At 54.8% G+C, this 18,907-nt stretch overlaps 1 protein-coding gene across 1 annotated transcript in view; it reads right to left on the bottom strand.

Annotated features, from left to right (window-relative positions):
• Positions 1-1,361: 1,361 nt before the first annotated feature.
• PRIMA1 (proline rich membrane anchor 1) overlaps positions 1,362-18,907 on the bottom strand; it is a 58,558-nt gene continuing 41,012 nt past the window's right edge. The window contains exons 3-4 of the mRNA XM_047079986.1: positions 16,107-16,236; positions 1,362-1,518 (exon numbers count right to left, since the gene is read on the bottom strand). Of these exons, the coding sequence (XP_046935942.1) occupies positions 1,416-1,518; positions 16,107-16,236 (233 nt within the window). The 3' untranslated portion in view covers positions 1,362-1,415. The remainder of the gene's footprint in view (positions 1,519-16,106; positions 16,237-18,907) is intronic.

The following is an 18,907-nucleotide window of genomic DNA, read 5'->3' as shown; positions in this document are numbered from 1 at the left end:
CCCAACCCAAGGTGGATTTCCAAGGTTCAGCCCAAACGGGGATTTGTTTACTGTCTTGTCAGGCTTACCTGGATGGCAAAGTCTCACCGTGGCCCAAATACCCTTCAGAGAACCACACTGGTGGTCTGGAAAGTGGACGGAGTCCACCTAGCTCAGTTCCTACACAGAGAGAGCGGAACCGTTAAATGTGTCCACTTCCTTCTGAGCAAGTGTATGGGAGGTGAGGGAACCACGGGGTCAGGAGTGTTCTCCCAATCCGGGCGATGCCAGACCACAGGCCTCTGTCCCCATGGGCCTAGTGATGTGCCCACAGGTCGGGTGGCCACCTGGGAAACAGGCCGGGGGACCAAGATTACCAGGCCGGAGGGTCCTCTCCCTGCCTCCCTCCCCTTCCTTCCCTTCGTCCACCAACCCCTCTGGACAGTTCAGCATTTTTAGAACACAAGACATTCGAAGGGGGCCGCTGGGAGAACACCACCTCCTTCCGGATGAAGAGAGGCTGGGGACTCTCCGGAGAGGGTCTGAGTACCTGGGAAGGGCCTTAGGGGGTCATCGGGGAGACCCAGCGCCAGGCCGGGTCAGCCTAACCCAAAGTGCTGGGCTTGGCATGAGTGGTGGCCTCTCCGGATGAAGGCAGGGCGTGGCTCACATGGAGGCATCAGTTCCTACGAGGATCAGGGGTGGAAATGAGTCTGCGACTGGGTAGAGGGGGCTCTGTCCTTCCCGGGTCCTTGGCGTGGCGTTCAGTGACTTGTTTTGCCCCTGGAAGGTCAGACACTAGCTCTGGGTGTAAAAGAGCCCCTCTGCTCAGTCAGGAGGGGACCTTGCAGGCTGGGCTCACAGCCCACCGTGGCAGGGGTCAGAAGTCAAGAGCCAGGCGCCGGGGGTGTGGGAGGGAACAGGAAGAAAGGAGGCAGGCCCTGAAGACTAAAGACAAGTCGCCGATGGGGTGACAGACAGATGTGTGGGAAGCACCTTTGGAAGGGGACATCTCATGGCTGTGCTGATGGCTTCTGCTGGGACGCATGGTGAATGGAGAGCAGTCTTCCTGGGGAGGAGGAGAGGTTTTCTGGCAGGCAAGTGACTCCTGGATCACCTTTCTCTTGGCTAAGGTAGGATGTCCCCCTACCCCAGCAGACAGACGGACTCCCTGCCTTTGTCAGAGCGCAGCTGGGAGACAGTAAATCAAATCCAAGATGGAGAAGAGACGTGAAGAGTGGGTGTGGCGGTGCGGCCCCGGCTGCTGCACGCAGGCGAGCTGGCCCGCGAGCTGACCAGGGGCAGGCTGGGAACGGGATGGTTTCTCCCTGGGAAATCCTGGACAAGCCCAGAGTCAGCTCGTGTCCTCCTGCTTTCCCGTGTCCACTAATGCCACCAATGTGCCCCTCTGGCCAGCGAGTCCGGGGTCTGCAGACTCACACCACAGCGCTGTTCACGTCCACCCCTTTGTTGCTCTGCGAGGAGGTCATGGGATACTCAGCAACACTGGTGCCATTCTCCTCTTTTCTCAGTGGTTTCCTGGGAGGGGAGGCAGGGACATCCGTTAATGACCAATGGCAGGGGTAGGTGCATCATGTCCTTCCAGGCAGGCCACCAGACTCGGTTCTGGGTTAGTATCCTTGGGCTGCTGGTCCTTGTGGGGGCCAATCAGGAGCTGGAGGTGGTCTTAATGAGGGGGACCACACAGTGTGTCGTACACACCAGGACACAATTGAGAGTGAGAGAGGAGAGCTGTTAATAATGAAGCGGGGACAACAGCTGTTCATAATGAATTGGGACTGTTTGGGACAAACAAGAGTGGAGAACCTGTGTAAGACGTACGGTCAGGCTTTGGTTGATCTCTGATTATGAGCAAGCAGTTGTGAAGATGAATACCTGGGGGTGCAGAGTTGAGGCGCCAGAGGTTGGATTTTGCAGCCTTGCCTCTGCGTGGTCAGAGGCACATGGAAAAGGTGACAAAGAGGATGGTGGTGATGGTGACGCCTGGTGGTGGCCATGGTGGCTTGGGGCGGTGGGAAGAGTAATGGGGGTGGAAATGGTGGTAGAGTTGGCGGTGGAAGTGATGGTGGTGGTGGTTATGGTTGTGTCAACGGCGGCGGTTATGGTAATGGCGGTGGTGATGCTGATGGTTATGGTTGTGTCAATGGCAGCGGTGATGTAATGGCGAGTGTCCAAACTAAGTGCATACTAGTGGTTCTCAAGCACTTAATGTCAGGCCATTTGAAGACCATTCCAGAGGCTATTTGACCCCAAGAGCCATTTCTCCCATACATACAAGGCTCAGGAAGGCTGGCTGGGAGGCTTTGAGAAGGCTCTTGCTCACTCGCAGAGGTTCTGAATTCGCAGCACTACTTTCTGGCCTGGCTCCAATCTGACCTCCTCTCCTGGCTGGTTCAGGAGGCCTCCAGGCCCCTGGCGACAGCCTCTGGATCTAGGCCACACATGCTGTGGAGCCCAGTCCCATATCACAATACTGCTGTCTCTCGGGTGAATCTGAGGCCCATGGGGCCGTAGCTCAGTCACCTCTGTCCCCAGGAACGCTGGGGCTGAGCCTGACCTGGCCTTTGTTGTGTATTGTCTCCGTTGAATGTCTAAGGCCATCTCTGAAAACCTGGTGATTGATTGCTTCTGCCTTCTCCAACGTCCCCGGAGCCTCTAGGAACCCAGCCTGAGGACTGGTACTTGGAGCCTAGTCTGCTGCCTATGGAATAAAGTCTGAGGTGAATTAGTTTAGGGGAGGCAGGGTCTGCAAGGTGGTTATCGGTAGTTTCATGGGTGGGATTATCAGGCCCGCTCAGAGACAACACCCTGAGATCAAATCTAGTAACTTCCCTTCCCTTTTTTTCTTGCTGCAGAAAATAGCTCACAAACCACAGAGAGAAACCCAAGTTCACTGACTCTGTGTGTCAGGCTCAGCCACGGTGGCTTCTAGAAGTGTGAGATGCAAACCAGCACTTCCTCCCGTGGCGCATTATGCTTTGGACAAAGCACTCTCAGCTACAGATGTTCCTGGCCCCTCTCACGATGGTCCCCTGAAGAAGCTAGGCCTGGGGTTAAGAGATCCATTACGTGGGGAAACTGAGGCTTAGGGATAGCTGTGACTTGCCCATGGGTTCCCAGCTGGTTGGTGCTGCGGCCTGGACCGCCACCTGCTTCTGCCATATCCTGGTCCAGACATCTTTCCCTTAAGTCAGCATTCCCAGCAGGGCATTATCTCCGCAAACAGGCTCTATGGTCCCATCAGCTTGGAAAGGCCTCCCACCTCCCTCCTCCTGGAGAGTTCCAAAAGTTCTCGAGAGTCCTCCAAGAAGCCCGTCTCATTTTGCTTTAACCCAGCATATCCCAAGAGCCCCGCTTAATTTAGATGCTCCAGACACTTTCTGGAACCCCGAGGTGTGTAGGGGTCAGACGAGTGTCCTTGTTTGTGATGGGCTTGTGGAAGTATGGTTTCTGAGCCAACCTCTGTCCCTGGGCCTTTTCTCCCTTAGTCTCTTTCATGTCTCCCCTGTGCCCACTCCTTCCCAGGGGCTTCAAGTGGCTCTGACTCTGCTGGGGGGGCGTCATTTCTGACTCTGAGCGTGCATGGCCCGGAAACTCGGGTGGAGGGTATATTTTCTTACAGTGAGATCCTGTGTTGCTCTCGCCATGAGGCCACCGATGGACTTAAGTGAGATTCCTACATTCATCATCAATATATGAGGACGGGGGAGAGGGACATCAGGATCGGGATTCCAGAAAATATTAACAGGCAAAAATCTCTGAGCCCAAACCCACACTGCTTCACGGCTTTTCTCCCTAATAAATATTCAATCTTGGGCTAGTCTGAAAAATCAACTGGAATGGGTCCAGGTCAGGGGAGATGAGGCTGAATGAAGGGCCTTCAGGAGTGGATAATGGAGAGATGCGTCTGGAACTCCCATGGAAATGGGCAAAGCATGGAGGGCACAGAGTTCCCACCTTTTCAGGGTGAGGGTAGGAAATCTGCAGGACTTCTTCTGCCAGGAGAAGAGGTGAAATTTCTTAAAGCCAGGCTGCTGGCTAGGACACCCCTTTGCGTTCCTGGGGCCTTGGAGGGAAATGTTGGCCCAGAGGGCCTGGCAGGAAGCAAGCCTGGCCAGAGGGACACTGAGGACAAGGCCAGGAGACAGCCCCAGGGCCTTCTCAATGGCCCCAGCCAGCTTCCCACCAAAGACCAGCTTTGTCCCAGGACAAAGGGCGTCTGGATAGGGGCTCCACCCAGCAAAGTAGCACCCGGTGGCTGGCCCAGCGCCCCCTACAGGAACATTCCAGGAGCCTGGGCATGGCAAGGGGAGGGGTTAGTGTCCCAAAGGTTCTCCTGAGAAGTGGGCTCAGTCTGCTCCCCTCCCCTACTAGAGTTAAGCTCCCAACCGCTCTACTCCCTGGACTGCTGCCCCAGCCCCCTCCCAAAGCCTGTCTGGGAGTCACAGGAGCCCAGTGGAATCTGGAGTTTTACCTACAACAGGAGATGGCTCTACCTCCCCCCTCCCCCCACCATCCTTCCACTAAAGGGCGCTGCAGGGTGACGCTGCCCGAGTGCTGTTATGTCATGCCTCAGTGAACCCAGGCCCCACCACTTCCAGCCATGTGACCTTGGGCAAGCCACTTAACCTCTCTGTGCCTCAGTTTCCTGGTCTATAAAATGGGCACAATAACGGTGTCCATTTCATAGGCTTGTTGGGAGGATTAGATACGTTAATGCAGGTCGAGCACTTAGATGAGCATCTGGCATACAGCAAGTGCTCCATAAGTGTTTGTTAGCTCTCAGCACTGCTGTTGGAAAGGCGGCAGCGGGGAGCGGTCCTGTTGGCCAGCAACGGCCAGCGCTCTCCAGTCTGCACAGACTTCCTACCTAATGGATGCCCGTGGGGCTCAGGAAAGGCCAGAGAGGCTCACGGGGACCCAGCATGGCTCTGCAGCGCTGTGAGCCAGCCAGGGCTGGTCCCACTAAACCAAAGTAAGGCATGTGCACCCTGGTGTGGGAAGAGATGGCCACGAACGACTCCCTACAAGGCCTGGTTCCTAAAACCAAGAGAAAGGGAGGTGAGATTTCCCTGGCCATGTCCGGGATTCCTGCTTGTTGGAGGGTGGGCTCTCCACCCCGGGACTCCTTCCCCCCCCGCCCCCATCCCGGCAAGCAGCAGGCACTCCTCGTTCTTTACACGGGGCGCTGTGCTGACAGTTCCGGGGGGCTCGGGCCACGAGCCATGGCCTCCGCAGGAGCCGCCTCCGCCCGCACACCGGGCCGGGCAGGAAGGGCCAGGACAGGAAAGGCCAGGACCCAGGTGCCCCTCTTGAGCCCTGCTGACAATGTTATGACAGGCCCCACCCTAAGAAGGAAGGGCTGCCTGGCTCGCTTCTGGTCTCACGCACCCCGCGGAAGGGGCTGCTCTCAGTCAAGTGTAGCGGTCTCAGACTCCCTTCTTCCGAAGGCATCCATCGTCCCCGAAACACACACACACAAACACACCCATATGCAAACACAGCCCACCCCACCCATATACACACACACCACACCCATACACGTGCATACACACACACACACACACGCACGTCCATACATACCCCTTCACAAACACACACCCCCTTCCACAATGAGATGCCTTTGTGGCCTGCAGACTTCTCCAAACCTGGGTGAAGAAGCCAAAAAAAGCCCTTCCGAGCCACCAAGGAAGTCGTCGACCAGGAGAAGCAGCGGCTTCCTTTCCAGCCCAGCACACTTTTCCCCACCACCTGGGTGAAGGGGAGTCAGGGACGCAGCCCATCGGCACCCTCACGCTCCAGCTGGCCCCACTGTTTGACCATCTCCCTAGGGCTTCCTTGTTCAGCCACCTCTGGCTGAGCAAGTCGAAGGCTGGCGTCTGTGAGTCTCCCAGGCTTCGGCTCGCCCCTGGGACCCAGCCAGCAGGGCGAGGCATCTGGATCTCATTCTGCATGCCGTGGGGAACCATTGGAGGACTCCTTACGCCAGGGATCCCGGTCTATCCCCTCACCCTGCCTCGCGACCTCCAACCAGCATGTCTAGAGAGATGAGTTCAGAGAGGGATACAGCTTCCTGGTGACAAAAGGGCCCCCGAGAAGCAGGGGCCTACCCACTGGCACCGAGAGCGCCCACAATCTGCCTGCCTTTCTGTCAATGACTGGCCGGTAGCGCCACGTGGTCCCCGCTACAAAAAGCAGCTCATCCCTGCTGCCCACCTCCTCCCACCAGGACAGGATTTCATCACCCACCACAGCAGGTGGGTCCCTTCTGGGGGCGTGGGGGGGGTGGTGGTAAGAAATGAGCCCAATAGGGGTGCCTGGGTGGCGCAGTCGGTTAAGCGTCTGACTTCAGCCAGGTCACGATCTCGCGGTCCGTGAGTTCGAGCCCCGCGTCAGGCTGATGGCTCGTAGCCTGGAGCCTGTTTCCGATTCTGTGTCTCCCTCTCTCTCTGCCCCTCCCCCGTTCATGCTCTGTCTCTCTCTGTCCCAAAAATAAATAAAAAAAAACGTTGAAAAAAAAAAAAAGAAAGAAATGAGCCCAATAAATGTCTCAGCCCAAGGCAGGTGGGGACACATATTGCCTCCACCCTTTCTGGGCCCAATCTTCTTTTGGAGGAAGGGTTGTGGAGGTGATAATAATGAGATACTGCGGCATAGGGGACTCAGAAGAAGCCTGTGTGTTGACCCCACCGGTGGGGAACAGCGAGCCCTGGACCACCTGGAGGATGGCAGTGGCCCCGGAGTGAGAGGATTGAGTCTCGGGCCTGCAACAAAGCACAAGCACCAGCTCCCTGAATCCAGCCGAGGTCCCGAAGGAGGTCAGATGGTCTCGGAGCAGCAAAGGTCACGTATCCCATGCTCAGCACTCGGCCAAAGGCGGTCCCTCCTCGGAGCGCACTGGCTTTGACTTGACTCATGGTATAGCCAGACGTGCTGCTCGATTCCCAGCCGGAGAGGCTGGATTTGGCCCCTGGAGGTGGTGTTGCTACAAGAACATACGGGGGCAGCAGGGAGAAGTGACAGATGGGAATGGCTGGGTCTCAAGTGCCCAATCATTGGCACTGGGCCCTACATGGCCCAAGAGGTTTTGGCGCACGAGGTAGCCCCAGTCTCGAGACCCCAGGAATCCAAAGTGCACTCAAGGTGAATATCTCACTCCCAGAAGTTCATGCGAGATGAGGCTGGATGAAGACGTCCCACTCCTGGGGCGCCCGGGTGGCTCAGTCAGTTGAGCGTCCGACTTCGGCTCAGGTCATGATCTCACAGCTGGTGAGTTCAGCCCCGTGTCAGGCTCTGTGCTGATAGCTCGGAGCCTGGAGCCTGCTTCTGCTTCTGTGTCTCCCTCTCTCTCTGCCCCTAACCCACTCGCATTCTGTCTCTGTCTCTCTCAAAAAGAAATAAACATTTAAAAAAAAAAAAAAAAAAGACGTCCCACTCCTGTCCCCAGTCCCTGGGCCCCACCTATATTGTCTTCCTCCTGCCCAGCCCTGCCCTTGATTCTGCAGGTCGGCAGAAGCCAGGGGGAGAGGGCTGGGCTGGTGGTATGTGTGCTGGGGAGGAAGGGGAGGGGGCTCCTCTAAGAGTGTTATGCCCGGGGGGCGGGGGGGTGGGGAGGCTGGGCCACTCCGGACGTGGGGAGGGGGCTGCTGAATCACCACACATGTACTCCAGCTTGAGTACAGCGAGGGGCTCAAGACACGAGGGTCAGAGGAAGGGGAGCACAGCTGGCAGAGGGTCACCCAAACTGGTGAAGGGGAGGGGCCTGGCACTTAAAATTGGGCGCCTGTTATGTACTCTAAAGCAGATCCTCCTCCACTTACCCAGAGAGAGAGAAAAAAACAAAACAGAACTGAGTTTACTGAAATTCTAAATAGAGTTTGCTCAGTTGAAAGGTAGAATCTGGCAAGTCTGTAAACAAGCCTCCATTCAAGCCGTAGAAAGTCATGGAACAGTTACTACGTGCCAGGTGCACTGGGGACAGGGATGAGGAAGACGTGACCGCTTTCCACCTCTGATGCGTGTGCAAGGGTGGGCGTGTGTGTGCACACAGCCCCTCACACACGCGGGGGCACATGCACGTGTAAACACCAACATTATGGGGCGCCTGGGTAGCTCAGTCGGTTAAGGGTCTGACTTCGGCTCAAGTCATGATCTCTCGGTCTGTGAGTTTGAGCCCCGCGTCGGGCTCCGTGCTGACAGCTCAGAGCCTGGAGCCTCTTTGGATTCTGTGACTCCCTTTTCTCTCTCTGCCCCTCCCCTGCTCACACTCTTTCTCTCTCAAAATTAAAAGAAACAAAACATTTAAAAAAAGACACCACCGTTAACCTACCTAGAGCAGAAAGCAGAAACATGAATCAAGGAGAGCTACAACTCCGGGGCTTGGGCAGGAAAGAAGGGTCTAGGCCAGGCCAGGATGCTGGTCAGAGGAGGTGGTTTTAGAACTGGGGCCTGAGTGAGGAGCTGGAGGGGCTCAGCCGTCAGAGAGGAGGGGCTAGAAACGTCTGCGACCTGAGCGGCTCTCTTCCCCAGCCAGGCCTCAGTTTCCTCCTGACCTTGGAGGTTCACTCTGGCTCAGACACCACGGGAAACTCATTCCCACCCCTCGGTGGCATGCCACAGCCCCAGGCCACCAGGCCTGCTCTACTTGCCACCCGTTCCGTAAGAACCAACCCTTCTCGGCAACCCCCCCAAGCTCCAAAGGGAATGTCAATGTTAAAAAGAAAATTAATTTCACTGGCTGATTTGCTGTGGAGTCTATGATTCAGGAAAGGTCCTGAAAAAATTCCACCGTGGTGTCAGGCTGGAGAGAGAACGGAGGATGGGAGAGGGAGAGAACTGAGTGTAGCCAAGTTCCCAGGGAGCAACCATCCTCCTGGAGAGGACAGAGCCTCCAGGCGAACATGGAACTGAGGGACAGATCACCTGATGTATTAGCCCACACTGAGAGGAGGAGCTCTCACTCCAAGGCAGCAAACACATCAGAGTACAAGAAATGAGTCAGGGGCAGACAATACGTGTATCGTGCTAAGGCAGACACTTGTCACTGATCGCCTCCCTGGGAGACACCTGTAGGCAGGGGACGGGGAGAGGGGCAGGGTTTTGTACGTCTGTGGGTGCTGTGTTAGGAGGCTGAGACTCGCATCTTCCAGACTGGAAAGTCAACAGATAGTGTGTGAAATTGAACAAGAATTCTCACAGCAGTATACACTATCACTTAGAATATGGGGACAGGGGCGCCTGGGTGGCTCAGCCAGTTAAGCATCTGACTCTTGATTTTGGCTCAGGCCATGACCTCATGGTTCATGGGGTTGAGCCCCACATAGGGCTCTGCCCTACAGGGTGGAGCCTGCTTGGGATTCTCTCTCTCTCCTTCTCTCTCTGCCCCTCCCCTGCTCTCTCTTCCTCTCAATAAACACTTAGAAGGAGAAGAAGAAGAAGAAGAAGAAGAAGAGAAGGAGGAGGAGGAGGAGGAGGAAGAATATGGAGAGAAAATACAAGAAGAGCTGACACCCAGAAATGGTTGCCTCTCAAGAATGTGACTTGGGGGAGAAAACAGGGGGGGCAGTCAGGGACTGCTGTTTTTCTTAACAGACTTGTGGCACATTTGACATTAAAAAAATTTTTTTTTAATGCTCATTCACTTTTGAGAGAGAGAGACAGACAGACAGCATGAGCAAGGGAGGGGCAGAGAGAGAGGGAGACACAAAATCAAAGCAGGCTCCAGGCTCCGAGCTGTCAGCACAGAGCCCGACGCAGGGCTTGAACTCACAAACTGTGAGATCATGACCTAAGTCGAAGTCGGTTGCTTTACCAACTGAACCACCCAGGTGTTCCCCACATTTGATATTTTAAGCTTTGTGCACGCATTACCTTGATAAAAATAAAAATTAAAAGGTGGTAGTGGATGTACAAAGCCCTAACTTTACTTTTTTTTTTAATGTTTATTCATTTTTGAGAGATAGAGACAGAGACAGTGCAGAGCGGAGGAGGGGCAGAGACAGAGAGAGACACAGAATCGAAGCAGGCTCCAGGCTCCGAGCTGTCAGCACAGAGCCCGACATGGGTGTCGAACCCACGAACCTGAGCCGAAGTCGGATGCTTAACCAACTGAGCCACCCAGGCGCCCTCCTAACGGTACTTCCTAACCATAAAGCCCCATCGGGAAGCGGGCACAGTGCTCCTGACTCGGAGTTAGGGGAGCAACCCCTCTCCCACCCCCTTCTCTCTCTCTCCATTACTCTCGGGCTTCTCCCCTCCTTCACAGCACTCATTAAAAGCACCTCAGGTATTAACTTGTAGGTGTGTGTGTGTATTCAATCCATTTCCTCCACTGGTGAGGGGGCTTGGACTCATGGTGTAGACCTCTACATCCCCGGAGCCTAGTCGAGTCCTCAACACATAGTAGGTACTCAGTCAATATTTGTGGACCAAGCCGAGGAGCACCAGAGTCCCACAATAACGTGTGTGCTCAGGCTCACTCCGGCCCATGCGCGCCTGAGCTCACTCCCAGCGAGCAGTGTGCGCCCTAGTTGTCTGCGATTAATGGTCTGCAGGATGAGCCAAACTGTTCTGCAGTCCCTTGATCGGTCTTTCAGCCAATACCTTGTAAATTAGAAGGAAACGGCTGTCTAGTGGCTTAACGGCAAATCAGCGGCGGAAGGTGAAGGACCCGCGCCACGGCTGGCCCCAGGAGGAAAGGCGCTCTGCGTGTGCCTGGGGTACGGGGGTGGCTCCAGGCGAGGGGCTTGGACAAGGTGGGCGTCATCTATCTGCCACACACGGTGTTCCCTGCAGGAAGGGTGTGGCTGCCAGAGAAGCTGCAAATGCCACTCTAGGAGGGTGGCGTCACTCTCAAGAGTCCACAGGCCTGTGAACTCCCTCGCCCTGGCCTGGCCGGGGTCTGAGGCCTGGCCCTCCTACCTGGGCAGTGGGCACGCTGTGCCCTGGAGCTTTGTCTAGATGCCTCTCACTGATCACTGCTCGTTTGAGGTTCCTACCCCACCCTGGGCCGACAGCTTCTGTTATTTCTGCTTACAGCATTATTTCACTTTGTAGTCCCTTCATTTATTATCATCATTATTATTTTAATTTTTATTTTTGAGAGAGAGAGACTGAGCGTGAGCAGGGGAGAGCAGAGAGAGAGAGAGGGAGACACAGACTCCGAAGCAGGCTCCAGGCTCTGGGCTGTCAGCACAGAGCCAGACGAGGGGCTCAAGCTCACGAGCCGTGACATCATGACCTGAGCTGAAGTCGCATGCTTAACCAACTGAGCCACCCAGGCACCCCTTAGTAGTCCCTTCAGATACTCCTCTCTTCCCTCAGATACTCCTCTCTTCCCTTCAGATACTCTTCTCTGATTGTAATACGTGGTCCTTCCGAGGGTGGTCTGATCAATACCCTCTCCTCCCCACAGGAGGAGGTGTGTGCATTGAGGGCAGGGACTGTGCCTGAAGCACCCACCCCACGACGGGAGCCCCTGTGCCAAGCACGCACGGCTCTGCCGCCTGGCCTAGCCCTTGGCAAGCATTTCCATCAGCATTCATACCTCTGAGACGTGGAATGCCCTCGGGGCAATCCTCTTTGTCATCTAGGGATGGAAACAAAGGCTCAGGAGCTGGACAGAGACTTACAGGACCCTCATTTTACAGGTAAGGGAGACAGGCCCAAGGGAAGACAGCAACCTCACTGAGCTGTGCTGAGGCTGGGAATGGGGCTCAGAGGTCTGGACTCCCAGTCCCAGGTTCTTTTAACAACCCCAGGCTGTCTGAGGTCATGTGCACGCCAGGCCCAGGGAGGGGTGGTGGGGAGGAGGCCTGGGGGGGGGGGCACAAGTGTACAGACCACCCAAGGGGTCTGGGGCTCAATCATCCTGCAGCTATGAATAAAGCTGCTCACAGCCAGCTCACGGCAGTGAGGCCACCGAAATGCAAGCTGTGTGGGCTCCCATGCTGGGGACCCGCAGAGTTTGGGGTCACTGGCAGGGGACCTGGAGGGCACTGCATGTGCTGGTCCCACCGTGAGCAACTCCCCTTCTCAGCATCTTGGTCTGGTTAACACCCGCCCCCCCCCCCACTTCCAAGAAACCTCTCAGGGCCCCAGGTCTGAGTGAGATGCCCCTCCTCGGGCTCCTCACCTGGGAGACCCCACTCTCGAGCACCATTTCACCCAGCACAGAGTTGGGACCTCAGGTGCATCTGTTGAGTCACAGGACGAAGTCTGATTCACTAAGTCTATGTGTAGGAAGTGCTGATTAGACCTCCCACTTCCCCCCAAGGTCGCGCCCAGTGGGGGCACCTCAGGGTGCTGCTTCTGCACCTGCTCCTGTCTCCTCCCATCCCTGCAGAGGCCTGTGGACCCTGCGGCCTGCACCCCAGATGCCAAGCCAAGCTGGCATCTCCAGAACCACCTTCCTACCCCAGCTGATTCTAGAACCAACCTCCCAGCAATCTGACTCCCAAAGGCTGTGTTGGGCCATTCACAAAGATCTCTCAGAAATCCTCCCCTAGGGACTCCAGGCTGTGAGAGTTAAAAAAAGAGCCGGGTTTATCACTGGTTTTTCCTTTTAGTGGTTTTACAGTGACATGAAATGCTTTTGTTTCCTGAGAGAAAAGGCATGTTTCCAATGAATTATTAACCAAAAGGAATTGGCCGTGAGCAAGAAATCCTCCATTGACTCTGGAGAAAAATGCAGACAGACAGCTGGCTTGCACGATGCTATCTCTTACAGCCCCCGGCAGAGGTCAGCTCGGTCAGCAGTGGGGGCCATTTGCTCTCCTCCATGGCTGTAACATGGGCTGCCTTCTTCTCCCTCCCCCAAAGGGTTAAGCCTCTCCCACGGAGTCCTTCCAGGCCAGTTCTGGAAGTGCTGGCCTCTATTTCTGTCTCCACTTGACTGTGAACGGAGCCCCCTCCTGTCACTGACTATCCATCCTTGTGTGCCAGATGCCCTTTATGGATTACAAGGTCTGGAGGGGCAGAGGGCTGGGTCTTCACCCCAAGTCCCAGGGCTTGCCCAGAAGAGGATGGATGCAGATCACGGTGCGGATGCACATGGGACAGGGACTGTGCTGGTGTCTTTACTGCCCCCACTCACCCATTCCCTCCTCTCTCCCTGCTCTGTGCCCTGGGGGCTGATGCCTACCAGTGCCGATCCTGGCCTCTCCTGTTCCTTGGGTGTGGCTAATGAGAGGCACGCTCAGGAGACCAGGGAGTGTGGAGAAAATCTGGGGTGTTTCTCCTCTTCCTTTCCTGTTTTGGGGCTCATCTCCAGCTGTTCCAAGCATAGATCCTGGTAAGCGGCCCCTCTTTTGAGTCTTGGGCTCTCCAGTTCCCTAGTCCCTGTGGCACAATTTCCTCCCCTTGTCCTGGTCCTAGGGGTGCTGACCACCCCCACTGCTACTAGTCCTGGAGTGCTTCACCAGCACCATTGGCTCCCTGAACTCACCACACCCACGAAGGAGCCCCACCCACACACCTGGAATGGAGCCCCGCCCACATTCCCTGGAAAGAAGCCCCGCCCACACTCCTGGAAGGGAGCCCTGCCCACATTCCCTGGAAAGGAGCCCAGCAGATACTCCTGGAGGGAAGCCCAGCCTACGCCCCTGGAGGGGAGCCCCGCCCACATCCTGGAGGGGAGCCCGGCCCACACCTTGGAGGAATCCCCGCCTACAACCCCTGGAAGGAGCCCCGCCCACACACCCGGAAGCGATACCCTGAGCCGTGTGGCTTGAGTTCTGTGTCTCTCCAGGCACAGTATTGAGTGTGCAAGTATTCAGCTAAGAACAGATCTTAGCTGTTCCCAAGAACTCAGAGCCTGTGGGAGGGGACAGAGGGCAGACACGAGGCCCCCTCAGGCTGCTCTGAGGGGAGGTGAGGAGGCGCCCCCACACGCCTTCCTGGGAGACCCCTAGCTCCACTGAAACAAAGCCTAGCAGCTACAGCTGCCGACACTGCCACAGTCAGCTCTTAATGTCAGTTAGTTCTCCTGATGCTGCCCTCTTGCCTTCCTGACGTTGGAGCAGACAGCATGTTTTTTGAGAAGAGGTTTGGGGCAGCGGAGGAGGGACGTCCTCCAGGGGACTAGTGCCCACCCCCAGGCAGTCTACTGGTGGATGGCGTGCTCGTCCTCGCAAACATCCAGCAGCCTCATCGCCACCAGCCGTGGTCAGGGCTGGGCTTTGGAGTCCTGTGGTTCTGGGTTCCAATTCTGAGTCCATTGCTCCCTGGTTATGCCATCCGGGGCAGCTCCCTTTACCCCTTTGAATCTCAGTTTCCTCGCCTATAAAACGCAGCAGATTGGAAAAAGGTGTGGCAAGGATGAACTGAGGGAATGCTGGTGAGGCCATGAGCCCCCCGGCTGTGGAAGAGACACTGGATGACAGCTACTCTTTGTGATTGGTCATCGCTTTGAACGTGACCTCACAACATGAGAGCAGGGAGCAGAAGGGGCTCCTGGCTGGGAGGCAGATCCCTGGGGCTTGGCCTGTCCACGTGGACTTCCTGGACCCGGCCCCCTGTCCTGCCTCTCCCACCAGGCCACTGGCACGCGCGCAGGCTGTTGCCTGAAAACAGCCCTTCACCCTCCGTGCCCGACCATGCATTCGTTTTAAGACTTTGAACTTGATATTTTACTCTTTCTGCTTTTCAATTATTAAAGCAAATCACATAGAACAACGGATTAAAAGGCTATGGTGAAATATTTCAGGTTTTACAATTGTTCTTAATATAGATCCCCTAACTTTGGGCCTTCGGGAATTTCCAAAACCTTTTTTAAAAATCTATGGGGCACCCGGGTGGCTCAGTGGGTTAAGGGTCCGACTCTTGGTTTTGGCTCCGGTCTTGATCTCATAATTTCATGGGTTCGAGCCCCACATTAGGCTCTGTGCTGACAGTTTGGAGCCTGATTGGAATTCTCTGTCTCCCGCTCTCTCTGCCCCTCCCCCGCTCACAGTCTCTGTCTCTCTCAAAATAAATTTTAAAACTTAAAAAAAAAAAAAAAGAAATCTATGTACAATGCCTCGGACACCTGGGCATTTTGCAACATTTGTGTTTGTCTTTTAAACTCTATCTTCCCGCAAGGTCCTTGGGGGCTGGGGGTTGCATTTTGTTTGGAGCCTGGAGGCTCTAGCTGGAGCTGCTGTGCTGTATCTCCAGGGGGTACCGTCCACAGAATGGCCTATTCTACCATACTTAGGACCCTCAATACTCCTCAGACCCAACAATAGCCACACTCTGCGGCAGGACCCCAATTTGACAAGGGGATGGTGACTGGTAATCGCTTTGGAAGGGCAAAGTGAGTTGGTAGTCACAGAAATGACAGCGAGTGTTACTGAAAGAGAGTTTGCTGTTTGGATCATTTACGACTCCCCGGGAACACTCCTCTTCATCCTCCAAAACCCAGCTTCGGTGTCACATTCGCTGAAAACCTTCTCTGAGGCATCTCAACCTCTCTCTTCCCCCCAGAGAAGCATGGCTCCTCTGTCATCCTTCTTCCTCTGTCTGGAATTACCGGGACAAGGGACGATGGGGCAGCACTCGGTGAGCACTTACTATATGCCGCGCACTGCAGAGTAAACGTGTCGCGCGTACTGTTTAGAGAAGCACGTCACCATTCCTCAGAACAGTATTAGGTTGGCACGCTGTTCCCCCATTTTACAAATAGGGAAACTGAGGGCCAAAGACGTTAAAGTGATTTCTTCCTGGTCACACCGTTTGGACTGGTATCTGAATTTCGATCTGACTCCGAAACCCAGTTCCTGCTCCAAAGCAGCATGGCGCCTCCCTCAGCCACCCTGCAAGGATCATTTCCAAACTCTACTCCTAGGCACCCTGAGTGAGCTCCCAACGGCAGGGCCTGTGACTTCCAGATAGGGTCACTACACACACACACACACACACACACACACACACATACACATGCTACACTGGGCGTGACAAGGGGCGCTCATTCAATGTTTGCTGAAGGAAGATGGGCATTCATCATATATTCTGCTTATTAAATGCTTGACAATTCTTATAGTTAAAAAAAAAAGCATGATGGGGCTGGGCTGAGCAGCCCCCGGCCCAGGTGGCGCCCCCTTGGGGCTCAGAGCTGGGTAAACACTCACCTTTTGATGGCTTTGTAGCAAATGATGACAAGCACAGTGAGAAACACCAGGGAGGCACAGCATACCGCGATGACGATCACCAGCCCTGACCACCAGCTTTCCTCAGCGGGGCACGAGGTAGAGTTGGGGGCTGAAAAACACAGGCACAGGCTGAGTGTCCTCTGGATGAGCGGGTGCCGGCCGTGTCACAGGTGGACGGGGGTGGTGACACCATGGTGGCCTCACCATCCTTCATTCACCGGAATGACCTGTCCTGCCGTCCCTGCCCCCACCCCGGCGGCAGGTGACATCATGGCTGGCCCCCCGCCAGGCGGGTGCTCCGAGCAGGGGTTAAGCGCTGAGCCCCGGGCCATCCATCCTCCCCTGGCATGAGCTAACTGACGGCAGGGTCAGGTTTAATTTCCCATGAAAAATAACAGAGCATCTCATTCTCTCAGTTGAGGCATTAAATCCGCTTGCTCTGAGGGTGGGGGTGGGGAGCAGGGCTCACAGGGCACATGGTGGGAGGAGGCCCGTCGATGTCAGTTTGGTAAGCTGATTTCTTCTAAGAGGCAGGCTGTCTCCCCTCTTGGATTTGGCCCATGAGGTGAGCGCCTACAGCTGTCTCAATCTGCACGGGCGGCCAAAATTTGGAAAAGTCTGTCACTGACAAAGCATCTGACTCTGGCTGCCATGGGGCCCCTCTGTCGTTACTCAATCCATGGGGTCCTTGGGGGTGATCCTGTCCTCCCTCTTGGCACCAGCTGTGTGCGGCGGACCGCAGCACTGGTGTAGACGAGGCTCACGGCAAAGCTGGTTCGCTCTTCTGAGGAAAGCAGAGACATCACACAGCCTCATCCTGGAGGCTCTGGCAGGTTCAGAGACGACTGGAAAGAAGTGCCCCAAATTGCAAAAGAGAAGGGAGAGGGAGAGAGGGAGGGAAAGAGGGGGGCTGGTGAGGGTGGGAGGGAGGGACATATGGATGGACAGATATACGGACACTACTAGCTTTGGGCAGGTCTTCAAGACCTGTGACTAAATGTAAAGAGAATCAAGACACTGCCCTAGATCTGTGTCTACTTAATAACAGATACCTTCAGGGGTGCAACACTACATGGGGAATAATGTGAATGACTTCCCAAAGGATACCATGGATGGCTTTGTCACCATCATCACCATTATTACTGATGTTGTCATAATCATCAAGGTGTAATTTACATACGGTGACTCTTACCCATCTGATGCGTGTGGTCTGATTGGCTTTGACAAATGAGTTAGCCAGCGTAAGCCACACCTCTATTGTGACGCAGAATTTTCCCATCACTGCAGAAAGTTTCCCTGTGCCTCCTTCTAGTCAATCCCTGCCCTGCAGGCAACCACTATTCTGCTTTCTAAATTTTTTTTTAATCTTTCTTTTTGAAAGAGAGAGAGAGAGAGAGGCAGAGAGAGAGAGAGAGAGAGAGAGAGAGAGAGACAGAATTGGAAACAGGCTCCAGGCTCTGAGCTGTCAGCACAGAGCCCAATGCGGTGCTCAAACCCACAAACTGTGAGATCATGACCTGAGCCGAAGTCGGACACTTAACCGGCTAAGCCACCCAGGTGCCCCGACCACTATTCTGCTTTCTAAAATCATAGATTAGATTTGCTTGTTCTTGAAAGTCACAAAATGGATCCTGCAGTGTGTGTGTGTGTGTGTGTGTGTGTGTGTGTGTGTGTGTGTTTGCTCCCTTTATTTAGCAAATTTTTTTGAGATTCATCCACGTTGTTGCAAATTTCAGTAGTCCCTTCTCTTTGATGGCTGAGGGATAGTCTGCTACAGGAATAAACCACAATCTGTTTATCTGTTCACCCGCTGTGGACTCCTAGGCTCTTTCCAGGTTTGGGCTGGAAAATAAAGTTGCTATAATCACTTGCATATATGATATAGACATGTTTTCGGGTTTTCCTTGGATAAATATCTGGGAGTGGGCTCGCTGGGTCCTATGGTGCGTGCGAGTAACTTTATAAGGAGCTGCCACTCTTGTTTTCCAAAGTGCTTTTACTCTTGAACCAGGAGAGAGGAACAAGCGAGGAGGGGTTACAGGTTCCTGAATTGTTATCAGATTGTGGCATTGCTGCCGCTGGGTGGGGAGATGCAGAAAGCCGTTATGTGCTTCACAGGGAGCAGGTGCTAAAGCCTTTAACAAATTGCAAGGTCCCCAGAGGTGGGGCTCAGATCATCACACAACCAAGCAGGTTCAGAAATGCTTCCTGAGAAATGCCCGGGACCAGAATGTCACTGAGTCACATGGCTGCCCTCAGCCAGGGTGAGATCTGGCCTTTAGAAACCCCAACACTGAAAAGATATACAATATGGAACTCAACATAGGAATAAACTCTAAGATAAGGGAAAGGAAATCCAATGGAATTCTCATTTTCCCATGATGAATCCCTTCAGTGCTTTTCTTTTTTGGTGAGGTACCAAACACAAAATCCTTCCCCCCACTCAGCTCCTCATTTTGGGGTGTCCCTGAGTCTTCCCCAGGGTGACTCAGCACAGATCAAGGCCGGGTCTTCCCTACATGGTCACTGCAGGACACTCAGAAATGCGGCCAGATACATTGAGTCCCAACCCCAAAGGGCTTGCCTCCTTGTTATCACTGCAAAGAGAAGCAATTTTGGTTTCTGCCAATTCCACTTCAGGCTGTAACACCTCCGGGCAAGTCCCAAGGGCCATGCCTACAGCCCAAGGGGACGCTCACACCTGCCCACCAATGGCCCACAGGTGGCTGGGGCACACATCCCCAGAATGTGTTCTCAGCTGGGGGCAGCCCCCCTCCAGA

The sequence above is a fragment of the Lynx rufus genome, unplaced genomic scaffold (assembly GCF_022079265.1).
Source record: "Lynx rufus isolate CCGP_SWC_20201006 ecotype Redwood Valley unplaced genomic scaffold, mLynRuf1.p SCAF_17, whole genome shotgun sequence".
In the NCBI taxonomy this organism is placed as follows: Eukaryota; Metazoa; Chordata; class Mammalia; order Carnivora; family Felidae; genus Lynx; species Lynx rufus.
Note: the sequence above shows the minus strand (reverse complement) of the source record. Positions and strands in the feature narration are given on the sequence as shown.